Raw genomic sequence first — 24,406 nt, forward strand, 5'->3', positions numbered from 1 at the left:
TGATTACCCCAATTTTATTTTATTGCCTATTTTATGGTCTCCGAGCTTTGTTCACTGGCCTAAAACCCTAGACTGTTCAATGTAAGACTTTGTGTTTCAGGCCCATGTAGTGTTGGCCCACAAAGTGGACTAACGTTAGAAGGGCTAGAAGTTATAAATTTCTAATTGCTGAACCCCTCTTCTCCCCTGTTTCCTCTTTCAAATCTCTCGTTTGGAGGCAGTGCGCCGCGCAAGATAACACGAGAGAGTGAGCTAGCTGGCTCCATCGTCCTCCGAACCGATCGCCGCGTAAGATAAAGAACCATCCACATTCAGCATTTTCTCTTTCTCTACTTCTCAGCTCTTTGTTCTTCGTTTCCATGTGCAGAAAACCCTACTCCTATCATGTCTTTGTTTCCATCTCTGTAGAACTTACCTTTCTTTTTTTTCAAATCAAATACTAGGGTATACTTGTATACTTGTGAATAGCTGCCCATGGATTTCAATCTCGAGACCCTTTCCCAGTGCTTCCTCCATACCCTCTCCCCCTTGCCGGAACCTCGCCGCGAGGCCGAGAAGTACCTGGCTGACGCTGCCGACCGCCCTGGTTTTGCCCTTGCCGTTCTACGTCTTCTTGCCGAACCCGCAGTTTCCGAAGACATCCGCCACGCGGCTGCTGTTAACTTCAAGAACCATCTCCGCTCCCGCTGGGCTCCCAAGAACGACCGCTCTGCTCCCCTTGAGATCCCCCCCATCCCCGATCAAGAGAAGGATCAAATCAAAAGCCTGATCGTCCGGCTCATGCTCGCCGCCTCCTCCCACATCCAGAGCCAACTTAGTGAAGCCCTAGCCGTTATCAGTAAGTACGATTTCCCTAAATCGTGGCCGTCTCTCCTCCCCGAGCTCGTTTCCAGTCTCCAGCAGGCCTCCGATTATGTCACAATCAACGGCATCCTTGGCACTGCCAACTCTATATTTAAAAAGTTCCGATACCAATACGAAACTAATGATCTTCGCCTCGACCTTAAATACTGTCTTGACGGCTTTGCTGCCCCTCTTCTCGACATCTTTCTTAAAACCTCCAAGCTCATCTCCGCCAATCTCCACTCTGCTGATGCCCTTCGCCCACTATTCGAATCACAACGACTTTGTTGCCGGATTTTCTACTCTCTCAACTTCCTTGAGCTTCCGGAATTCTTTGAGGACCACATGAAGGAGTGGATGACCGAGTTCCAAAACTATCTAACCACGCCTTATCCCGCTCTAGAGAACGATCAGAATGGTATGAAGGTGGTTGATGGCCTCCGTGCTGCCATCTGCGATAACATCAGCCTCTACATGGAAAAGAATGAAGAGGAATTCAAGGACTACTTAAATGGTTTTGCTACTGCTGTTTGGAACCTTTTGCTTAGCGTGTCAGTTGGACCTGCACGTGACCAGTTAGTCATAACTGCCATCAAATTTTTAACGACGGTAAGTACCAGTGTTCATCATTCAATCTTCAGTGCCCAGCAAACCTTGCAGCAGATATGTGAGAAAATCATAATTCCAAATATCCAGCTCAGGGATGAGGATGAAGAGCTTTTTGAATTTAACTATGTTGAGTATATTAGGCGTGACATTGAAGGCAGTGATCTTGATACAAGAAGGAGAATTGCCTGCGAGCTTTTAAAAGGGGTTGCAACAAATTACAAAGAGCAAGTCAGACAAATTGTCTCCGGGCAGATAGAAGCAATGTTAAGTTTATATGGCCAGAATCAGGCAGCAAACTGGAAACAGAAGGATTGTGCTATTTATTTGGTCGTATCTCTTGCAACCAAAAAGGCAGGGGGAGGCTCTGCTTCAACTGACCTTGTTAATGTTGAGAACTTTTTCACGTCAGTGATTGTCCCAGAGCTTCAGAGTCCAGATGTAAATGCGCTTCCGATGCTAAAAGCTGATGCTCTTAAGTTCTTTACAACTTTCCGGGCCCAAATCTCAAAGCCAGTATCATTGGCTTTAATTCCTGATGTGATTCGTTTTCTTGGGTCTGAGTCAAATGTTGTTCATTCTTATGCAGCAAACTGTGTTGAGAAGCTTCTACTTGTTAAAGATGAGGGGCAGCCACGTTTCAATTCCTCAGATATTGGCTCGTTTTTGCCAGTACTGATGACTAATCTCTTTAATGCCCTCAAGTTCCCTGAATCACTAGAGAATCAGTATGTTATGAAGTGCATAATGCGGGTATTGGGAGTGGCTGATATAGGTGGAGAGGTTGCAGGGGCCTGTATTGCCAGTCTCACAGCCATTTTGGGGGAGATTTGTAAAAACCCAAAGAATCCTGTGTTCAACCACTTCTTGTTTGAAGCACTGGCAGCTCTAATAAGGAGGTCCTGTGAGCGGGACCCATCTCTTGTTTCCTCATTTGAGACAAGCCTCTTCCCATTTTTGCAGACCATTTTGGTTAATGATGTTAGTGAATTTTGGCCCTACACATTTCAGATATTTGCCCAGCTTGTGGAGATCAACAAATCCCCTCTCCCAGTGAGCTATATGCAACTCTTTCAGGTTCTTCTTGCACCAGAAACTTGGAAAAGATCTGGGAATGTGCCAGCTCTTGTCAGATTGTTGCAGGCCTACCTCCAGAAGGCTCCACTTGAGCTGAAGCAAGAAGGGAGGCTGAAGGACGTGTTGGAGATATTCCAGAGATTGGTCTCAGCTCCCAGTACTGATGAGCTTGGCTTTTATGTGCTTAACACGATTATTGAGAATGTCAGCTATGAAGTCATTGAACCTTACATTTGCCATATCTGGAGCATTCTTTTTATGCGTTTGCAAAATCTAAGAACTGTCAAATATGTGAAATCACTTGTGATTTTTATGTCGCTTTTTTTAATCAAGTATGGTCATGGGAAATTAGTGGAGACAATCAATAATGTACAACCCAATATATTTGGTGTGATCTTGGAGCAGTTTTGGATACCAAATCTTAAACTGATAACTGGGTTTGTTGAGATGAAGTTGACTTCAGTTGCTTCAACTAGGTTTATTTGTGAATCTGCGGCCCTTTTGGATGATTCAGCAGCTGTCATGTGGGGAAAAATGCTGGATAGTATAGTCACTCTTCTTTCACGACCAGAGCAAGACAGGGTTCAGGAAGAACCTGAAGTGCCTGATATCGGGGAAACTGTTGGTTACTCTGCAACATTTGTACATCTCTATAATGCTGGGAAAAAAGAGGAAGATCCACTTAAGGAAGTTAGGGATCCAAGGGAGTTCTTAGTCACTTCTTTAGCCAGACTCACAGCTCTTTCTCCTGGAAAGTATCCTGCAATCATACAAAAAACTGTGGAACCTGACAATCAAGCAGCACTTCTTCAGCTTTCAAGTGCATATCGCTGCCCCATTGTTTAAAGTACGTAACCATAACATTTCATTTCTTTTTCTTATTCACGTTCTGGTGAAAATTTTTTCTAGTGCTTCTTGATGCTGTTGATTTAGTTACTGATACACACATTGGCTTTTAGACTGAAGTGTACTTTGTGCTACTCTCATTCTCAAAGTAAGTTGCATGAACACACTTCCAACTTTTGCTTGGTATTCAGGAAGGAGATATGTATTTCCTCTCTCGGTTTCTTCTGTTTAGATGACCCTTTCTTTGCCTCTATCCTTCTATAAGTATCTTAAGGAGTATTTGATGGAACTTTCACTTGTAAACTTTGTGCCATGTCCCAAAACAGAACTTGCAATTTTTGTTGCTAACTGTGCGTCTTGTGACTGGATCCTCTTTCATAACAAGCAATAAATGAGTTCTGATGGCTAAAATTTCGAGTTTGGCTTGTGTTGTGAGCATTATAGAAACTTGATTTCTGAAACAAAGAAGGATTTTGAACCTATTGGTGGGGAAATTAATATGTTAATGGTTGGCAGAAGGCAGTAAAGAAGTCAATGAGCAATTTAAACATCAAAATCCAGGTCGTACATAACAAAAAGACAACAACGTAATCAAAGTAGAACTCCAAATGATTATTTTTTTGCTTGGCTTTCTCTCTAAAAGCATTGCTTGAAACATGTTTGAATGTAGACTAAGACATGCTTCTCTATACCGCAGTAGTGCAACTCTCCCCAGCTACAAATCGTATCAAGTTACTTCTTTGTGATGTAATAGCATTAGGAGTAGGTATCGACATGTTCTTTTATATGTGCTTGTATTCCTTTTATGGTTGATCTCTTTTGAATGTTTAACATTTATTCAGCTTTATTATGCAACTGTCTCTCTCCTGAAAAATAAACAGGTCTTCACAGTTGGAATGGTAATTTAGCTAGTTAAACTCACTGTATTGTTTGAAATGGCTTATCCTCTTTATATTTATGCCAGTGGCTGGCTATTGCTGCATTCCACCTTTGTTGCTTCAGTTGGTAATGAGCCTCAGGTTGTTGATTATCGTGAATGGATAGTATTTTGTTCTTCAAATTTCAATTGTTTGTCTTTCTTATTTATATGTCTGACAATCATCAACTCTTCTCTGATAATTAAAGCCAACAAAATTTCAGTTTCTTGATTGCAAAATTACTGCTATTGATCCAGCTTTGTCGAAGTTCTCCTTGTTTTCTCCTGCCTTGTTATCTATTTTAGCTATTCCTGCTGTTTTAAGGCTGCTAAACCTGTTGTGGGGTGGATGAGCATTGCTTGAACCTATGCAGATTTTATTGCTGTTAGGACAGCTGTTATCATTAAGTTGCACATCTTATCCTCCAGGAAAAATCTTTATAAGATCATTAGTTATGTGTTCTTCCAGAGATTTGTACTCCCAAGATCTTAGCTGCAAAAGTCGCTGGTATATTGATGGCTGATCATGGTCTCCGTGGAAATCTTCTTGGAACTCAAAACAAATGTTGTAGAGCTCCTCTAACCATTACTCATATGACATTTTTTAGTGTGGCGGAGGACGGCGATAGTTTTCCCTCGATGCATTTCCAAGTCGGGATTTTGTAAACTGAGAGCAACTGAGTTGGAAGTCTTTTGCAATCATTGGAGATGCAACCTGGTGTCAGGTCTGAGGTGGTTTTCTTCAATTTTTGTTTTATGGTAATACTTAATTCTTATGCGAGCCTCTCTAGTCATGGAGGTGCTTGTTTGGATGTAACAATCTGTTGTGAACTACACCCTTCATTTTGGAATGTAAGGAGGCGTCCTTTTGCAAACTCGACCTCTGTTTGAACATGTTTCTCTGTCTCTCGTGAAAGATCTAATGGCTTCCTCAATAGACCTGGGTGAAATTTCCTCCCCTGTCGATAAAAAGACCTCCTATGCCGGAGTCGTTAACAGTGTTGCATGGGGACGGGGATGCTCCCAGTGCGACATGGGTCAACTGGTTGTGCTGTTCAACTGTTGAAATCTGCCGGGTTGGTTGGAATTTTTCAAAAGTTTTTCAAGTCTGTAGACCGGTTGAATGACCTGGTCCAGTCTGCCTGATCTTGGGTACTGGGCCGAGGGTAAAAAGGGCAAGTTTGTTATCGATATTTAATATTTTATTTAAAAAAAAAATGAATAAAGAAAGATAAGATGAGGGAGGGGATGTGGATGAGACCTGAGGCAGACTTGTCGATGAGTCGAATGGGCTTAGGGTCACGAATTGTGAGGTAGCATTGCCTTGTGTGGATCAGAAAAATTCTATTCAGTAAGAAAATTTAAATAATTTCTTTCATTAAAAATGTCTACATAATTTATACGCTTTATGTTTTACAAATCGTTGCCTTTTTAATTTGTTATAAAATATATTTTTATATAGTTATAGGGTTTATTTTGGCATTTGAACAATATTTTAAACTTTATTATCTAAAAAAGACACAAAAATAAAACTAATCATAAGGTCGTATTATTTAAATTTTCTTACTGAATATAATTTATGGGGCTAATTTATGGCAACTAATCATAAGGTCGTATTTATTGAAAAGACAGTTTATCATTCGCACGACATTCCGTTTTTCATATGTAAACGGCCAGAGTCCAGAAACACGAAACATAAGAGGAAAATACAAAATACTTCTAAAAACCTATACTTATACATACAATCATATAAATGTATCAGGCGTAATTGCGACATTCATGAACCGCTACTCCAACTAGTCTACAAAGATCCGGCTAGCTACAAATTAGATAACTTTGTTCGGCTAGTCAGCAAAGGAGCTCCGCCTCCACCCATCCATTAATTACAATTGCCAGCTCTTTTGCCACTCATGTAGCCCATCTCTATTAACCGAAAACAAGACAGCTATTTACAATTAAGCCTGAAAACAAGAGTGGTATCCAACAATTAAGCAAGACATTATATTTACATGAATGTCCAAACCAAAAACAGTAATCGATCCCAAATCTCACGCAAAATGATCTACCTATTCACAAGTTTCCTACACCTTTGCCCCCTTTTTCCATCCACAGTTAAGCGCTCTAAAAATTGAGCTACAATTAGTATCGGTTTCTTGCTGCTGTCACCAAATCAATACCTCGTCTTCCCAAACAGAAAAACGGAAACATTAGAAAAAGATATGTAAAAAATGAATGAACAACAACAAATTTAAACCAACCATCAATTCAGGTCTCTAAGCTCCTCGCCCTCTTCTTCTTCCAAAGGCAAAGGATGCTTATTAGGTCTCTAAGCTCCCAGCCCCTTCTTCCTCCAAAGGCAAATTAAGCTTATTTCTCATTGAGTTCATCTTTGTCACTTCCTCGCAGGTGTAGATATAAATCTTTCTTGCCATCTTGCAGAATTCCCTGTGGTGACAATTACCCCATCATTATCATCCAACACAGATCATACATAACCAAGTACTGCAAGAAAAAAAGCAACACGCTGAGACTTACAGCCAAGGGTCATCACCCACAAGCATCATATCACCTTCATCATCTGTAAAAACAACTTTCCACTTGTTTCGAGGGCTAAGTTCACCCTTAATATCAAACATCTGCTCCAACTCAGCAATCAGCTCATCATAACAATTCATCACAGTCAGGTCCACAGCACGCCCAACAGCTATTCCTTGCATAAGAACCTATTATAATCATGCCAACATTGAAAACTTTTGAAATGCAATTCAAAAGCTTCAAACACAAAGCATTACTAAATCAAACCACATTTACCTTGGTTCGGCTTCTTGTAGAGCAGGCCTGCTTACACTGGACCTCCTTTGGAGATACTAGCAAATTTTGCTTCTGCTCTTTTGAACTCTTAGAAAGCCCAGACAGTTGACCTGAATCTGTGGCTGACAATGTAACAACATCCTGCTCATCTTTAGTGGTAGCAGAGGCACTAATTTGACCTGTTGGTGGCTTCTCCAATGGAGCAATACTAACATTACTGATCAAGTCAAAACCAAATAATCGATAATTTTCAGGTTTCTTCTCCTTCTCTGCTGAATCTATGATGGTAGAGTTATCACCAAACTTGGGAGTGTGACAGGTCGGAATCGGAAACTTAGCAACAACTTTACTTTCTTCTTCCACAGCATCAAACAGCTTAAGAGAAATATTTTTGCAAGGAGAAGATAGCTCTGTCCAATTACTGTATGAAACATGGGCATCCTTACACCAATCCTCCCTTGGAGGAATTGCATTTCGCAAACCAGTGGTATTTTTACTGGTATTTCCATTATTTTCTTTCTGCTTCAGCTGCCAGCCAATCTGTGCTTCACAGCCTTGAGCTTCCGTGCTACTAAATGCACTCAAATCAGGGGACTGTGTTGAACTGGGATACCACATGGCTCGAGTAGGTTCTAAATAATAGGAGAGAATGAACAATGTCAGCTAGTAAAGAAAAATTAGAAGATAAACCACCCGTATGAAAAAGAAAAAGTAAAAGAACAAGTAAAAGAAAAAGCTGAACTGGGATACCACGCATGACTCGACTAGGTTCTAAATAATAGGGGAGAATGAACAATGTCAGATAGCAAAGAAAAACATTCAACTTACCAAAGACAGGGAGCTCAATAGATGGCCGAGGCCTTTTGCTCTTAACAATTGGAAGTGGAGAAGTGTTTAGGGATGTGGACCCACCAAAAGACTCTATCTCCCAAGGAGAAACCCTATCTGGTCGTTGAATAGCAGCAGCTTCATCCCATTGAATCTGAAAATTGAAATATTAAATTAGATGCAGCTATAGAGAACAGAAACGCATGTGATATACTGAAAAAGAGAAAAATACTACGAAGAGGCCCCAGAATCAGATAAAACTCAACCTTCAATGATCTCCACTTGGAATCAGCCCAGTTTGGAGCGAGGTCTCCCACTCCAACAATAGTACCTGAAAACCTGATTAAGCAATCAAAAGTAAATCAACTACATCAAACAAATGATCTACCATCAGAAGTAATCATCCAGCTATCAAGGAGAAAAATACCTTCTCTCTGGTGAATCTTCACATTCAAATCTCATCTTGAACCTCATTCCAACTGAAAAACCATTTTCCATAGCCTCTAAATACTTGTTCAAACTTATAATGAATTGGCTTGTCCTGATGAAGTGTTTGACAATAAAATCAAACTCAGACAATAGAGTATCAGAAAAAATAAAATGAAGCAATACAAACTAATCCGACAGTTGCGCCGCAGCCACAGTTCCAACCTTGGTTTGTAGTACACAGTAAACAAACTTTGGGTCGTGACTGCATGAGATGCTGTAGCAAGCACCCCCAAATGCATGCTCTGGCTTGATATCACAGAAGATGGCATGGTACTCTGCTGCCTAGCAAGGCGCCAAACTCCTACTCTCAGCTCTCCACTCTCTCCTCTGCAAGTTGATCAAATTCTTTCTTTACTAAAAAACTGAAATAACTAAGAATGAAATAAAAGCAGATCCTATCATTCACATATACCTTAAGAAGACAAAAGCATCACCAGCAACAAGTCTTTTGGAAGTCACGAATGTGCTCCAACCAGTGGTCAGCAGATGCCTGCGGGGTTGCCCTGTCCATTGAATCAAGGATTATATCTACCACTGTTAACTTTGAATTGATGATGAGTAACATTTACAAGTTCAGACTTAGAGATAGACGATCGAGGATTCAACACCCAGGTAGGAAGAAATTTAACAAAAAAATGAAGAGAGGAGATGTGACATCCTCTGTTTTTTTTTTTAAGTGAATACAGATGAAAAAAATGCAAGCGTAAAGGAGATACCCCTAAATATGTGCTTAAATCTCCACTCAAATCCATGAAGATCCTTTGCTGCAAGCTCTTGTGTTGGGGTTGGTTGTGACATGTCCTAGTTGGAAAAGATAATTAAATAAATATAAAAAAACAAAACTAAAAGTCTAAAACAGAGGAGCATAAGAGTAGACCGAAACATTGAAATGGGAGCTTACTAATGGTGGTAAGCATTCATTAGCGTGTCTTCTAAGAACAGAGAAGCCACCATGGGTGCTAGTATCAGAAGCTGTCAATATCTTACAGAAAGAGCGAACCATTGGTCTCGAAGAGTCGGGAAGAATCTTATCAGGACCTCTTGGCTCGTTTTGCTATGTAAAACAAAGAAAAAGTAACTTGCCGTTAATGAAAAAGGAACGAAGTGAAAATTATCCAAGTAAACCCGTAGAGAATAACAAGAGCTACAAAGTGCATACATCCAGCTCGGGCTGCAAGGTAATCTGTGCATATACTTCATCGGTCTCCGCCTCAGCCTAAAGGTTGACAAGAGCATTACAAATTTACAAACACACGAAAAGAAGAAATGAAAATAAAAGGGAGACTGAAACGATCTTGGAGGTGACTAACCCGCAGCTGAATGTGAACAACGCGACAAAGGATCTTGCTGGGAAGATTAAACAAAGGGATTTGCTGATCTAGTTCCTGATTTGTCGATGCCTGTAACTGTATACGAACAAAAACAGCTAGTGAGAACGGAAACACACATAAATCTGAAGAGAGAAAGAAGAGAATGCATAATTTTCTTTCCTGAAAACACTCAGAGATTGTATAAGTTTTCAGTTTCTCGAGGCCAACTGGGAAATATCAAATTCATGCAGGAAAAATAGGTTTAGTAACAAAATATCAAAAGTCAATACCACAGAATTTTCGATTTCCCAAAAAAAAAAAAAACGAAAGAAAGAAAAAGAAAAGACCGGAAATCTGAAAAGCCTTTGCTGTTTACCTGCTCCATGTGACCTTGCGGAAAGTAAAAAACCCTCTCCCCTTGTCTCGGAACATCCACCAAGGGACCAGCACAAGCTCGCCATAGTTCTTCATACAGATCATCACTTCCAAAACCTTTTCAACAACCGGAGTTATCAAAACCAAACCCTCCTAAAAGAATAACTACCAGAGAAAACGTAATCTCTCTACAGATAACAAGCAAATGCAACTCATTCACCTGTGTCCGTCCGCTGGTTAGAGAAACCGGACGAGCTTCTAAAACTCTCCGCATACGCCATGAAAGTACTGATTAAAGCTCAAGTAGCAACAAAAAAAAACAACACACGAAACCACTTAAGAACGTCGAGCAGCCGGCGTCGTAGCAATCAAATCTACCCCATTTCTGCATATAAGTGAGAGAGAAAACCAACAGTTTTGGTTCCCATATTCGCGCGACGACCTTAGGACTTCATCAGGTGAAAAACATAGAAACGTTTAATCGATCGAAGCATGCCGTATAAATGCGGATTTAGAGCTCGAGAAACCCCCAAGATGTGGTGGAGTGCGCTCTGCTCTCGGTTACAAAACCGCGTTTCGGGAGCTAAAAACCGCTCTTGCTTGAAGCCTCTCTCTCTCTCTCTCACACTCCCCGTCGCTCTCTTCCGCTCTGCTCAAAACCAGACAAACGCCGTTACCGAATCCCCAAAACCGCCATTCCTTTCTTGCGTTTTTATACCCCCCCACCACCACCTTCCACAATTCCAGTTTCTACAGTATCCAGCACTCGTGCCTAAATTATAAATAAACTGTGGGGACCACTCACAAACGATCCACACCGGTCATCATATGCGGGTCCGGGATCGTACGGTTTAAAGCTGTCAGCTGTTCCATTTGCAGGTGTGTAAGTGCCTGCAGCTGCGTACCCAACGACAGACCTCAGAAGCGTTATAGGCGACTAACCGAGGTCAGATGCTAACTCGACCAGAGGGACTGCCGCCCAGAAAGCGAACCGTCCGCCAATTGGAGATGAGAAACCAGCGCCGCAGCGCCGTTTCTGCCGCTGCCGCTTCTGTATGCGCGCCGAGTAGCCGACGGTGCCTGGGGAAACTCGATAAGCCGTTACGGTAGAGACGGTTTCCGTCAACGAGTGTATGTACTATGTCTACCGAGAAGCAGGCAGGCGGAATGACCACTCCATCTTCCCTGCCCTGTGTTTTTTCTTCGTTTTCGTCACTGACACCATTTTTGTTCGTAATTACAGGAGAGCCATCATCATTCCCGAACGCTTTCCATACTGCTTGCGGGGGCCCAATTACACGTCATCAGAACAAACAGGACGTGTCACTGCATATGTGGGACCGGTCACGTGGATCTTGTACATCCGTGGCACGAGTAAATGATTCCCCATCTTTCCGAAGCAGTCAGCCATCAATTCATTTTGGAATTTCAATCTTTTCAGACAAAAATGACTGAAATAGACAACTGCTCCGATCTTTTGCCAAAATAGTATCTCATCTTGATTATTTTCTGCTTGGTTCCATTGTGGGGCCCTGATGGAAGTGAAGTTCGAAGAAGGGGGAAAGCGTGTTGTCGAGCGTACCAACGTAATGGAAGTGGATTTATTTAATCACTTTATATGTGAAAGGCAGAGATTAGTAAATTATGTACTATGTCATGGTGGGTCCACAGGTGTGGGCCACCACTGCAATTTCTGGTCATGAAATCGATGTTGGAAGAAAAGAAAAGCACTGGATGTGTGATGGCAGCAGGCCCACAGGAAGGGACCGACAGCTTTTATTTTTATTTATTAAAAATCAGGTCCGTAGACAAGATTTAAGATAGCAGACTGACGTCAAAGTACGAGAATAACCCCGTATTAAAGTCATATTTATTGTTTGTCCAATAGGGAAACAAATATGTGGATGATGTCACCGACTCACCGGCATTAGCAGGTCAATGTCCACCTGGTGGGCCACCTCCCTTCTATTGCCACGCACGTTTTTTTGTCTTCTCTTGCATCCGCAGTTATCCTGTCACAGTTTTGGAATTACAATTTGTGGAAGAAATATTTATAATTATTTAAAATTTTTAAAAATATTTTATACTTGTGGCGCTGCTTGTTGCTGCAGAGCCTGCAAGCCGGTCCGGTCCCCCTACCGCAATAGAAGACAACATCGGTGGTAATAGGGCAGGCGAGCGGAATTGGTGGTCCAGGGGAAAGTCGGGATTTGTGACCCTCGGTACTGAAATAATTGGAAGCGAACGAGATCAGAATAATAATAATAAAGAAGTAATGGTCTCAAGTCATAACGGAACATAACATTCGACACCAAAGACGCCGCCCGTTGTAGTCGTTGCTGTAGTCAAGCCAGACAGGGAGACAGGACAGGAGCCGAGGGGCAGTTACGGGATTTCGCCTTCCTCTTTTCGATACTCGTTCCTTGGCGCTCTCGAAAGCCAGGGGACGGTCGCATTACGGAATATAAATCACTCAATTAAATTAACGTTTTTCCTTCTTTTTCTCGTAAGAGGACGAATATTTTAGCGAGTTAAATATTACCCGAGTGGGATTCCAGTGAGAATCTCCCGAAATCCAGTAGACCCACTATTTAGGGCACCCCCCCCTCCCCCACTCGAATGAGGTCAGTAATGAATCTTGACTGTTCAGAGAGGAGGAGGAGGAGGACTGTTCAGAGAGGAGGAGGAGACGGAATAATGCCAAGTGAATCTTATATGGAATCAACGGCACTTTTTGTGTTTTTTCTCATTTTTCTTGCTTTCTGGTTGGTTCACTTTTAGCGGAAGGAAAAAGGTTTGTTTAGTCCCTAAAGCTAGGAATAATACGAGCAGAGAGTGCAACTTTACTCGAGACAAGAAGGTTTTGCTTCTTCTTTTGCTCCTTTTTGCACATTAGGAAGGAGGGAGTATTTCAAAGATTCCTTTTAGATAGCGTTTTTGTGAGGTTTACTTCATTATTTTTAACCCATCTTCTTGATTGCTCGAGTTCTCTCAGTTCTCAAATTGATGGAAGTGGTAAGATTTTACCTGATCAGAATTTAGACACTTGGAAAGACAGAGAATAACTTGAGGCATCTTTGATCCTAGTTAAATCAAGATTAATTAGTCATTTCTTTTGACTGGTTTAGGCATTGTTTAAGTTAATAGAAAAAAAATAGTTTTTTTTTATTAACTTTGCATCTTCTCATAGAACAAAAACACTATGCATTCAACCTGGCATTTGGGGCTGTGAGTTTTTGCTCTCCTAACTATTTTGTCAAGCTACTTTTTCTTTTTTCCTAAGTAATTTATGTTCAATGCTTTGGTATTTAGAGATTCTTCTGACTTCTTCTAATCACTTCAGATCATATTATAATGATTTCTCTCCCTTGTCCTCATATAAAGGTTGAAGCAAATGAGAATTGACCTCCATCTTAAATAATGTCTCATACTCTTTAGCTATCTTATATTGGTTAAATTCATGATTGGCTCAAGTAATGTTTTTGAATGCACACCCCCATGTGGAGACCAATTTGGCTGGTGCTCCTTGGTCACTCTGGCCTTATCTTATCACAGGCATGCTCACTCACTAAGCTCTAGCCACTCTTCTTCTTGCCTTTTTCATGCCCTTTGTACTGGATCACTCTTTAGTATATTTCTTGTGGACCCTTGTCAGGATCATTTATTCAAGAGATGCTTCTTGGGTTGTAATCTATGTTAGGCTACACACATGTGAAGACAATCATGGGTTAATTGGAAGCTTGGGACACTCAGTGGGAATGTGGGATCCTTTCTAATGCTTCCTGCCCTTGTTTGTGTATTTTTAAGGCATAAACTAAGGTGGGTAAGTGGGATTTTGGTCCCCATAGATAGTAACGTTCCTGACTTTATTTTTGATCTACTTTAAATCTTCTATCATCCCTCGGATCAAGCATTAGATGTGATGAAAGAGAATTGAGATTCTGTACAGGGGGAGGGCCCCCTCACTGCCCTCCCCTGTTCGTCCTTTCTCTTGCTTTGGACCAAAGGACATGTTGACAAAACATTACCCATGTCATCCTCTATAAGAAAATTGGAAGAAAAAGACACCTGCTGCCTATGTGGAATTTACCATTGCCACACCTCTTTGGCCCTATCCACCTCATTATCATGTCATTGTGCTTAATATAATCCAAAGTAACACATAGGACGGAATGTTTTTTTTTTTTGTCAAGGGTGTTTTATTAGTCTTTAATTAGCTCGGAAATGATGCACTAATCCTGCCGAAAGCTTTTTCTTTTGAGGTCCGAGTCAGTCATGCTTGTGGGAGAAGTGAACTGATCTCCTCCATTAGACACTGAACAGTTAATCAATCAGAATTGGAACGAGGAATCCCACATACTTGAATGCATTTGCTTGTTTTACTCGGCCACATTCCTCATGGATTACCACTTAGCACCATCATTATCGTTGTCATCATCCTAACTTCCTGTATTTCTCGGACTGTAAGCCATGTGGGGAGGAGATGATTGGAAAAAAATTTAACTCTTTTTTTTTTTTTTCTGCTGTGATACACTGTTCTTCACTTCGTCCCCAGAAAACCGTGTTTGTCCGAAGAGTTCCATCAATTTTCTGTTTCCTTTGCTATTTGGTTTCTGACTACTGTGAGGTGAATTCATTTGAGTCTCTGAAGAGAGAGAGATAAAAAAAGGAAACTGGTCCGTTCGTTACATCTGATAAATAGGAAGCAAACAAACAGTTGCAACAACCTGGTTTCTGCATCGGTTCATGTCATCTTCATCTCTGCGATTATGATTCGAATTCACAGCCATGGAAACTCTACCAAAGAAAAACCAAAAGAATGTTCTAACCAGCAATTATGCATTCGTCGCCCATTGTTCATTGTTCTGCCTCCACATGCCAGAAACACGATTCAGAGCGAGTGGTTCTCAACAGGAAAGAAACAAAGCCGATTAAAAGAAGAATGAAACAATGGAGTTTACTATATTTATGGTAAGAAACACCGGTCCAATGTCATATTAATGAGGTCAGGACAATTGGAATTATCGAACCCAACAACAGGGAACCAACTCCTCCCCTACTTTTCCATGCTTTCTGTTGCAATTGGTAAAGACTATTACCAGTGCCCAATCTGTCTCTGCATCATTTTGAAGAAAATCTGCAAGTGGGAACGGATGAACAGCTTCTTCCCTCGACTATAAATGACTCTGGATCCTGGAAATCTGGTTCGTGGTTAGAGGTAGATTCCTGCATTTGTGTGTTCAATTTCAGAAACCGCAATTCCGTGGAGTTTAGCTGTTCATTGCCCAGTATATCAGCTGAGACACATGCAACACATGGTGGGTTCGTTTCCTTTCCTCCCTTTAGCTTATTCGACTGAAATTAGGCATCGGCTTTTGCTGTTTTCAGTATCTATATCAAACTCCTGCACACACAAACTACTTTTTTCATGAAGTAGTTAGGTGATATGGATATGCGCAAGCCAGACTCTCAGCTGTCACTGGAACTATTAACCGGATTGATCCTGATCCTGATCCTTGGATTCACACGAGTCCTAAGATTGGTTTCAGGAATGAGTTCCAGTAGTGGGCAGAAATCTGGTTTCAGGGAATCCCTTGGCCCGACGTGAGAACTTCATACGCATGACGTCCAGAGGAGGGAGAAGCAGAAAGCGGGCAAAAGAAACCCAAAAACGTATATTAAAATAAGTAGGTTAGGAGGCTACTAAGCAGTTACCGGCATAATATAAGACAACATGGGATTTTAATATGGCCGGTTATTAATGAAGAATGGAAAAAAGTGGGAATGGGAACCACCGGTTGAAGCGTTTCTGGGTTTGTTTCTTCTCACTTTGGCATTCATCGCCATCATAATAGACACAACTTTCATAGGCATCATTATGAAACACAAGCAACATCCGGCCGCATTATGATAAGGTTCAGGTTTAATCATGTTTTCTGGGTTTCTACAGGAACTAAAAGTTTGAGAAGTTTCATAGACAGAACCTTACAGGAAGCTTCGTCCTTCCTCTAAGTTCAACTGTGGCTGGATGGAAACATTGTGGTCTCTCCACTGAATCAGGGAATAACAAGGAAATATCCAGTAACAACATAGACAATTGAAGTAGTGGATTTGGAATAAGTTCCTCATCAATCTATCTGCAGATTCCAGTCAACGGCACAAGTAAGGATTAAAACCTCTTCACCTGGTTTGATCAGTAATCATCTGCATGGGCGATCAGTGACGCTATTCTTGGTGCGCTCCGTAGTGCTCATGTCACATTCTGTAATGAGTTTGGCCGGAAAACATTCAAATTCATAGCTTACAACTCTGACCACACACTTTGAAGCCGACGAGAAGACGTGCCAACTGGATTCAGGGCTACTAAATGGAAAGGCCTTTGTTTTTAGGCACAGTTTGTCCCCTAAAAATAGAATTCCAATTCCTTGCTATAACTAGATTAACTAAGGCTTCAGGCTTCCTTAGTGAAAGCGTTTATCTATACGCAAATATCAGAATATCAATAGGGAATAAGCAATAGGCCCTTTTTTCAAATTTCCTTCGATATTTCACTATTTGTCATTGAAATCATACATTTCTTTTTGTTTCCTTCAATATTTCACTATTATTTTCAATTGAAATCAATTGATGAAAGTTTTGTTGAAAAACTCAACCCCATTACTTTAATATATATAGATATATTATCATTTCTTCAATTTTCCAGGTTTTTACAATTTCCTTTGCAATTTGAATTTTTAATATGCCTAGTTTGTTGAGAGCATTTGGATTAGAAGGGTTGTATATGTACAATTTTGGTTATCAAAAGCCACCACCAAATATATAAGAGGGAAAACTTTATCATGTATGTGATTCTCCAAGAAAGCTTACTTGAATTTTTTTCCTTTTTACTATTTTTCTATTAAACCAAGTTCAAGCAGGCAATCCTTCAGGAAATCTTATTTGGTATTTTATTGTTCAATTTTCCAAAATTTTAATATTATTTTTGTTATTGATTTCTTTGATTCGGATATTATCCACTACGGATTATTCGACGAATCAAATTCAAATCTCCCAACCTTAAATAATTCATCGGATATTTATAAATGACCGAATCCGTAAATACAATATCTGAACCAATTTGCTTAACTTTGTGTCAATGATCTCATTCCCCACGGTTCCAAATCACGGTATCTACCTGTGTGTAGAGAGACCCAACAAAATTTTAACATCTTTCAGAAAGTTGTCGATGACAGTAGCTACACGATGGCTATTACCAATTTTTCCTTTACAATGAAAGACAATTATTTCCATTTGTAGGTGAAAGTGGCCCTATTCCAACTATGATGCTTAATCACCAAGAAAGAAACTTACTTGTGAATAAATATATACCTATATAATGCGAGAAAAATTACGTCTTGAAAGACGTTAATGATATTTGATGAAAGGGTACAAATCAAATTACATATTAATAAGGGAGTTTATCCGGTTCAAATTACAAAAATCTTATCTTCAATCTTATCTCTTTATCCTTGTATCTTATCTTCAACACTCCCCCTCAAGTTGGATTTTATGTTAATGATACCCAACTTGTTGAGTAATGCTTCAAATTGGGACAAACTCAACGCCTTAGTGAATAAATTTGTAGTTTGGTTGTTGGTTCGTAAGTATGTTGTCTTAATCATGCCTGCTTGAATATTTTCTTAAGTGACAATCAATTTCGATGTGCTTGGTTCACTCATGAAAGATCGGGTTTGAGGCGATGTGTAGAGCAACTTGGTTGTCACAATACAACATGACCGGCTATGTATGTATGATTTCCATGTCCTTCTAAACATTCTCCAACTATGTAATTTCGCAACATATATTAGTCATAGAACGACACTCTGCCTTGTCAGTTGATCGAGCCACCATTGTTTGCTTCTTTGTTTTCCAAGAAATGGGTGATTGTCCAAGAAATGTATAATACCCTGTTACTGACCTTTTTGTGTTCCTACATCGAGCCTAATCTATATAAAAAAATACATTTAATTATAGTGTACTTGTGGAGGATAATAGAATGCCATGTCCCGGAGTTTGTTTCAATTATCTAAGGACTCTATGTCGTTAAAGTATGGTGTATGTGGTTTTCCTATATGCTTAAGGATTGTTTAGGAGTTCTCCATCGATTGTGTAAGAGCCCCAAATTCCGCCCCATTGGGAACCTTGTAGGTTTTGCACCTAGAAATCCAACATCTAATATCTCCAAGGCATATTTCTTTTGGGAGAGAGAATTCCCCTTTGAAGATACTTGTATAATAAATGATTTACGTCTTCAATTTGTTTCAAATTATTACTTTCTAAAACCACATCATTAACATACACGAGTATTGTCGTAAAATTTTCCTTGTGAGATTGGATGAATAATGAATAATTTGTATTTGACTGATAAAACCCAATAATCTTTAAGGCTATGGAAAACTTCAAAACCACTGTCTAAAAACTTGTTTAAAGCCGTATAATGACTTATTGAGTTTTCACACTCGAGCTTCCCCCTTTCGTCCAAAACCTGAAGGTAGGGACATGCATATATCTTCATCAAGATCACATGTAAGAACACGTTGTTAACATCGAGTTGGTGAAGATGTTATCCTTAAATAGTGAAAACACTCAGTAGAACACGTATAGTAACTCGCTTGGCAACTGGGGTGAACGTATCTTGATAATCGAGTCCTCCAACTTGGTTGCATCCTTTGGCGACTAAGCGAGTTTTGTGACGCTTGATAGTGCCATCAGATTTTATTTTTATTTTGTATACCCATTTACATTCAATGGGTCTCTTGCCTGGTTGTCCATGAGTGGTTAGCTTGTAGTGCTTGAATTTCATCATGCATGGTTTGACGCCATTTGGGATCCCTCATGACATGTAAGAAACTAGTTGGTTCTTTGGCAATGGTTAATGAATTGGCAAAAGCTTTATGAGAGGTGGATAATCGGGCATAAGAAAGAACTTGAGAGAGTTGGTGTACTTGATGTGGTGACCACCATGGAGGCAGATGATTGTTCAGGCCATGACGGTATGGTCACTTCCACATGAAATTTTTGAAGGAAGTTGGGTCGCTTAATTGTTCTGGTAGATAGGCGACAAGCAGGGGCTGGCATGGGAGTGGGAGAAGGTATGTGGGGCCAACATCTGTAATTTCTTGACTTTTTGACTTAGTAGGTGTGTCTAGTAGAGGGTCATCATAGAAAGTAGATGGTATGGGAGGAAGAATCATGAGACTCTTATTTGTAACGAAAATGTGTTTAAGAGGGAATTCATTTTCAAAGAAAGTAACATCTCGGGAGAAAAACACTCTATGTAGTTCAAGATCATATACTATATATCTTTTTTGTCCATAAGGGTGCCCAAGAAAAATGTAACGGATTGTACGAGTATCAAAATTGGATGGTTTGTGAGCATGAGTGGAGACAAAATATAAACATTCAAATACTCGTAAATGTAAGTAAGTGGGTACAGTATTAAATAACTGCTCATAAAGTATGTTACCTTGCACAACTGAGGTAGGTATCCGATTTATGAGATAAGCAGCAGTTAAAACGACATCCCCCCAAAATCGTTTAGGAAGATGAACTTGAAAAAACAAGGTTCGGACCATGTTTAACAGGTGTCGATGTTTGTGTTCTGCAACCCCATTTTGTTGCGGAGTGTAAACAAAACTTGTTTGGTGGACAATGCCTTTGGATAAGTAGTAGGTGGCAAGAGTAAATTCAAAGTCATTATCAGTATGCACAACTTTCACCTTGGAAGAAAATTAGGTTTCTACCATACTAATGAAATTAGTTAGGTGAGTCTGAACTTTAGATTGTGGCGCATCAAATAAATCAATGTGCATCTAGTAAAATCATCCACTATGGTGAGGAAATATTGAGCCCCAAAAATAGATGCAATTTAGTAACCCCCCAGATATCAACATGTTACATTTTAAAAGATGATTTGCTAGAGATGATGCTCAAAGAAAATGACAATCTAGTCTATTTAGCTAAGGGGCAAACCATACAATTGTTTGAACTACAAAGTTTTTATTAAAAAAAAGAAATGAAACAGATACTTTATTTGAAGGATATCTGAGACGTTGATACCAAATACAAGATGATTTTTGTGGGTGATCAAAGTATTAGAGACCTTTCGTTCAGTTCTTGTCCCAATCATCTTCTCGAAGCGTAGGTCTTGTATGACATATAAATGAGTAAGGAACATAATTATGCAGAGAGAATGATAAATAAGTTTGCTTATGAAAATGAGGTTTAATTGAAAATTTGGGACACATAAAACATTATGAAGAACCAAAACAGAAGAGAAAACTATTTTACCAACATGTGTAACATTGGCATGAGAACCATCTAACAAATCCATTGTTTTGTTTGTAACAATTCTCCAAGATGTAAGCAATTTAGGAAAGCAAACAATATGATTATTTGCTTCACAGTCAAGGATCCATGTGACTTGCTTATTTTGAGAGAAGTAGAAGGTTTTACCTAAAAGTTCGTCATGGGTTGAGGAGTTACCCACATGATTTTAGATGACTTATTATTATTGAACATTTTCGGGATTCATTGGCATTGCTTCTTATCATCCTCAACTGTATTCATGGCATAGTTTACAGTTGTTCCATAATAGTTCTGCTTTGTTCGTCTCCTCAACTCTCCAACCCGCCTCATATTTTTCATCTTCCTCGGCATGCCAGTATCAGACCTTATCTTGGGCGTCATGTGAGTCTTGGCACAGGCTTTTCGATGGCGTCCGGTTCGGCGTCAAGTGTTCCCTGAGAACCTTTCCAGCGTCATCAGCGAATCAGAATTTCCAAAGCTGGACGTGTTCATCTGCACTGCAGACCCTTACAAGAGCCGCCCATCAGTGTTGTGAACACCGCTCTGTCCGTCCCGGCTTTAGATTATCCAGTCGAGAAGTTGTCAGTCTACGTTTTCGACGATGGGGGATCGGAACTGACTCTGTTTGCGTTCATGGAAGCTGCAAAAGTTTGCAAGATACTGATTGTCCTTCTGCAAAAAGAAAGAGATTGAACATAGATGCCCTGAGGCATATTTAGGTTCCCACGTTCACGTTCCCCCATCTGGGCTCAAGGTAACAACTCTCTATTAAATCAAATTAACCCATAAAGCTCACACATTCACGACCGTAAAAATTCAGAAATCTTACCTTATACACCAACCAATGTACGCGCTATTTGAATGCTGATTAACAGTAACATCCACCCATTGTTTTGAGCTCTTATATTCGAGAATTGAGCACTGGAAGTAAAAAAGTTCAGCATGATAAAGGACTAGGTCCAGATTTTTTAAGTATGAAACAAAGAAAAGAAACTACGTAGCGACGGCTCTCTCATCAGCAGCTAAATAGAACTGGATATATACCGATGAATAGTGACTTTTGAGATCACCATTCTTTTGGCAAGTTTGAGGCTGATCTCTGCTCAGACAAATCTTGTTGGAAGCTATTTTGGGGGGAGAAGCACCTGAAAGATTTGATAGCAGTGAGCTGTCACTTGTCTTTACGTTTTTACAATTTTTTTGATAATTGAGACTTGAGAGGAGGGCAAGAGACCGACCCAAGAGCCTAGTGGGGGCTGCGGATTCACTTGGTTCAACTGTCAAACCACCAAGTTTGGTAGTTTTAGTTTAACCTTAACCATAACACCCAACCGGTTTTTGCAATTGAATCCATTGAACTAAACCCAACCACCTTTCTTGGTCCAATATAGTTGGACTTCTTCTAAAAATATTTTTAAGATATAATTTTTTTTAAAAATATTTAGCTTAATTAAAAAATAATAGCTAGTAACTAGCATTGACATTATCATCACATAATAATAAAAATGGAAGTAGACAAAGATTTTTTAGCATTATAATTCTATGCGGAAACCAAGATGAAATATTGAAGAGTGACAACATCTTTTCACAAATTTCTGAAACCGCATTTTTAGTTTTTTAAAATAACCAGTACGAGATAAACAGCTTAATTACTAAGTGTAAGAGATGGTCAATGGTGATCTAAATAAAATCAAATCAAATATGCTCAACCCTACTTAATCAAGATATAACAGAGCCTCTGGTTTCGAAGGTGATGTACGAGAGGATGAAGATCAAGGTAGGACGTGCGATGGACAAGGGTGGATTGGAGGACGACATCAACGTAGGTGAGGAAGAGGCATTCAAGCTCTGGAGGGTCAAAGGGTTTACGCGATAAGATCACCCCGCTGTGATTCGGCCTTTGTTGCAGAATGATCGAGATACGGATGTGGAAGGGCAGGGGGTAACCAACCTGGTGTATGTTCTAGAGAGGAAAGCAGAAGCCGTCACCGCCACTTCAAAGCCGGAGCTCTCAATGCTTTGGTCACAGTTGATGATTTACTTGAACCATGCATTCTCTGGTATAATAGACGACACGTGCTGAAAGTGTTTTATTCGCTTTGTAGCTATGAGTATCGGGCAAGATGACCGATGCACCATTGATCCTCACATTTGACTGCGACATGTCCTGCGATGACCCTCAGGCAGCTCTTCTGCTATCTTGTTGATGAGGAAATGCAAGATGTTGCCTACGTCCAATTCCCTCAGAGGTATCGAGGATTGAACAGAAACGACATCTATGCAAGTGAGTACAAGCGCTTGTTACACATTAATCTGATGGGGTTCGACGGCCTTCAAGGCCCTAACTTCGTCGGCACCGGATGCTTCTTCAGGCGACGAGCGCTCCACGGACCCCCTTAGTTGTCCCTAGAACACGATTTTACTGCTAGCAAAAGAAGCTTCGAAGAGGACTCCCACTACTTGGTTAGTTGCTCCTACGAGGATGGGACGACTTGGGGCAATCAGGTGGTGAGCCTCATCTCATCTCATCTCAAGTTCCCTCTTCCCTGTTGTTCAGTCAATTGCATCTCCAGTCACCTCCTACGGAGGATTAAGTTTCTTTCTGTATACAAATTGACATTCGACTCTGGAAATTAATCAAAATTTCAATGCAAAAGGTGGGTTTCAGATATGGGTGTCTGGTAGAGGATTTCTTTACAGGGTATAGGCTCGTCTGTGAGGGGTGGAGATCTTTGTTTTGTAACCCAGAGAGCCGCGTTTTTGGGAGATGTGCCCATCAATTTGAAGGATGCATTGAGTCAGAATAAGAGGTGGTTTATGGGATTATTTGATGTCGTCGTCTCCAAGTACAGCCCCCTCATCTATGGCTTCAAGAAATTGTCACTTTCTTGTATCACTCTCACTTGCCCTTTTATGCTATTCCAATTACTATCTATAGCCTCCTCTCGCAACTCTTCCTCCTTACTCAGCTTCCACCCATCTTCCACGAGGTACTTAATCCAACTATTTCTTCTCTATTGATGTTTTACTTGTTATATCATGTCCAGTGTGTAAAGATCGGGAAGAGGTGTTTGCAAGCCTCGGATCCTTGGTTCTACTTACACGCATATTTATTCTTGGGAGCTTACGGTCAAAATCTAATCGATTTCCTTAGAGAAGAAGGAACGATTCAGCGTTGGTTGAGCGATCAGCAAATGTGGATGATCAGAGGAGTCTCGTCCCTTCTCTCTGGACTCGTCTAATTCTCCTTCAAATTACTTGGCATCTCGGGGCTTGGGTTCAGTTTGCCTACAAAAGTGATGGATGAGGAGAAACACAAGAGATACGAACAAGGGTTGTTCGAGTTTGGAGCTGCATCGCCACTCTTCGTGCCCATTGGGACGATTGCCATTGTTAATATGGTCTCCTTCTGGGTGGTGCTTGATCGAGCTTTGCTGATGACAAACGTAGACCAAGTGTTTGCATAATTGTTGATAACAGGTTTTGTGGCGTTGAAATATTGGCCTGTTTGTGAGGCCATGACACTGAGAAGCGATAAAGGGAGGATGCCTCCTCAAATAACGGTGTTTTCTCTCCTCACAACGTCTATTCTTTACTTTGTTGTAGCCAGTTAGCCATTTTTTCCTTCAATACATAAAAATAAAATCTGTTAATATATGTGTCTTAGCGTTCCAAGTGAATGATTAAGTTTCTGTTAAATAGAACCTTCAAAGAATAGTTTTCGTTGATATATTCTTCTCTGTCTAGGAGTCTATTTATAATACATTACAAGTCGATTTTAGGATTAATTTAGATCCTAAAATCAAGGGATAAAATTAAGAATACAATCACGGGATCGGAGGAAACAATCACGCTATACAGTTTCCTCCGATCATGCTATACAGCTATACAGTTCAACACTCCCCCTCAAATTGGTGCATAGATATCAGTCAAACCCAACTTGTCAATTATACCATGA

At 40.3% G+C, this 24,406-nt stretch overlaps 2 protein-coding genes and 1 pseudogene across 6 annotated transcripts; 2 read left to right on the forward strand and 1 right to left on the reverse strand.

Moving 5' to 3' along the window:
• The first annotated feature begins 202 nt into the window (after window positions 1–202).
• LOC137963732 (exportin-2-like) lies at window positions 203–5,163 on the forward strand. Of its 3 annotated transcripts, none has more exons than XM_068810905.1 (2): window positions 203–3,373; window positions 4,758–5,163. In XM_068810905.1, the coding sequence occupies exon 1, from the start codon at window positions 475–477 to the stop codon at window positions 3,370–3,372; it is 2,898 nt and encodes a 965-aa protein (XP_068667006.1). In that variant the 5' UTR covers window positions 203–474; the 3' UTR covers window position 3,373; window positions 4,758–5,163. The 3 variants fall into 3 exon arrangements, with proteins under 3 accessions (XP_068667006.1, XP_068667007.1, XP_068667008.1); XM_068810906.1 differs by having other exon boundaries at window positions 4,897–5,163; XM_068810907.1 differs by lacking the exon at window positions 4,758–5,163 and adding an exon at window positions 4,718–4,740.
• Window positions 5,164–5,996: 833 nt separating this feature from the next.
• On the reverse strand, window positions 5,997–10,774 carry LOC137963733 (auxin response factor 11-like). Of its 3 annotated transcripts, XR_011115238.1 has the most exons (15): window positions 10,322–10,774; window positions 10,103–10,218; window positions 9,727–9,822; window positions 9,576–9,632; window positions 9,318–9,470; window positions 9,133–9,217; window positions 8,829–8,919; window positions 8,579–8,743; window positions 8,355–8,468; window positions 8,194–8,266; window positions 7,928–8,081; window positions 7,100–7,731; window positions 6,824–7,011; window positions 6,547–6,733; window positions 5,997–6,470 (listed from the first exon to the last, which is right to left on the reverse strand). XR_011115238.1 is itself a non-coding variant. In XM_068810908.1 (14 exons), exons 1-14 carry the CDS (start codon window positions 10,380–10,382, stop codon window positions 6,607–6,609), a joined length of 2,112 nt encoding a protein of 703 aa, XP_068667009.1. In that variant the 5' UTR covers window positions 10,383–10,774; the 3' UTR covers window positions 5,999–6,606. The 3 variants fall into 3 exon arrangements, 2 of the variants coding, with proteins under 2 accessions (XP_068667009.1, XP_068667010.1); XM_068810908.1 differs by having other exon boundaries at window positions 5,999–6,733; XM_068810909.1 differs by lacking the exons at window positions 5,997–6,470; window positions 6,547–6,733 and having other exon boundaries at window positions 6,875–6,992.
• A 10,023-nt stretch (window positions 10,775–20,797) lies between these two features.
• Window positions 20,798–24,062, forward strand: LOC137963418 (cellulose synthase-like protein G3; annotated as a pseudogene).
• Window positions 24,063–24,406: the final 344 nt, after the last annotated feature.

This window comes from Aristolochia californica, unplaced genomic scaffold (genome assembly GCF_029961685.1).
Source record: "Aristolochia californica isolate CCGP_79_NKW_82.1479 unplaced genomic scaffold, dmAriCali1.0.hap1 SCAF_4, whole genome shotgun sequence".
Lineage (NCBI taxonomy): Eukaryota > Viridiplantae > Streptophyta > Magnoliopsida > Piperales > Aristolochiaceae > Aristolochia > Aristolochia californica.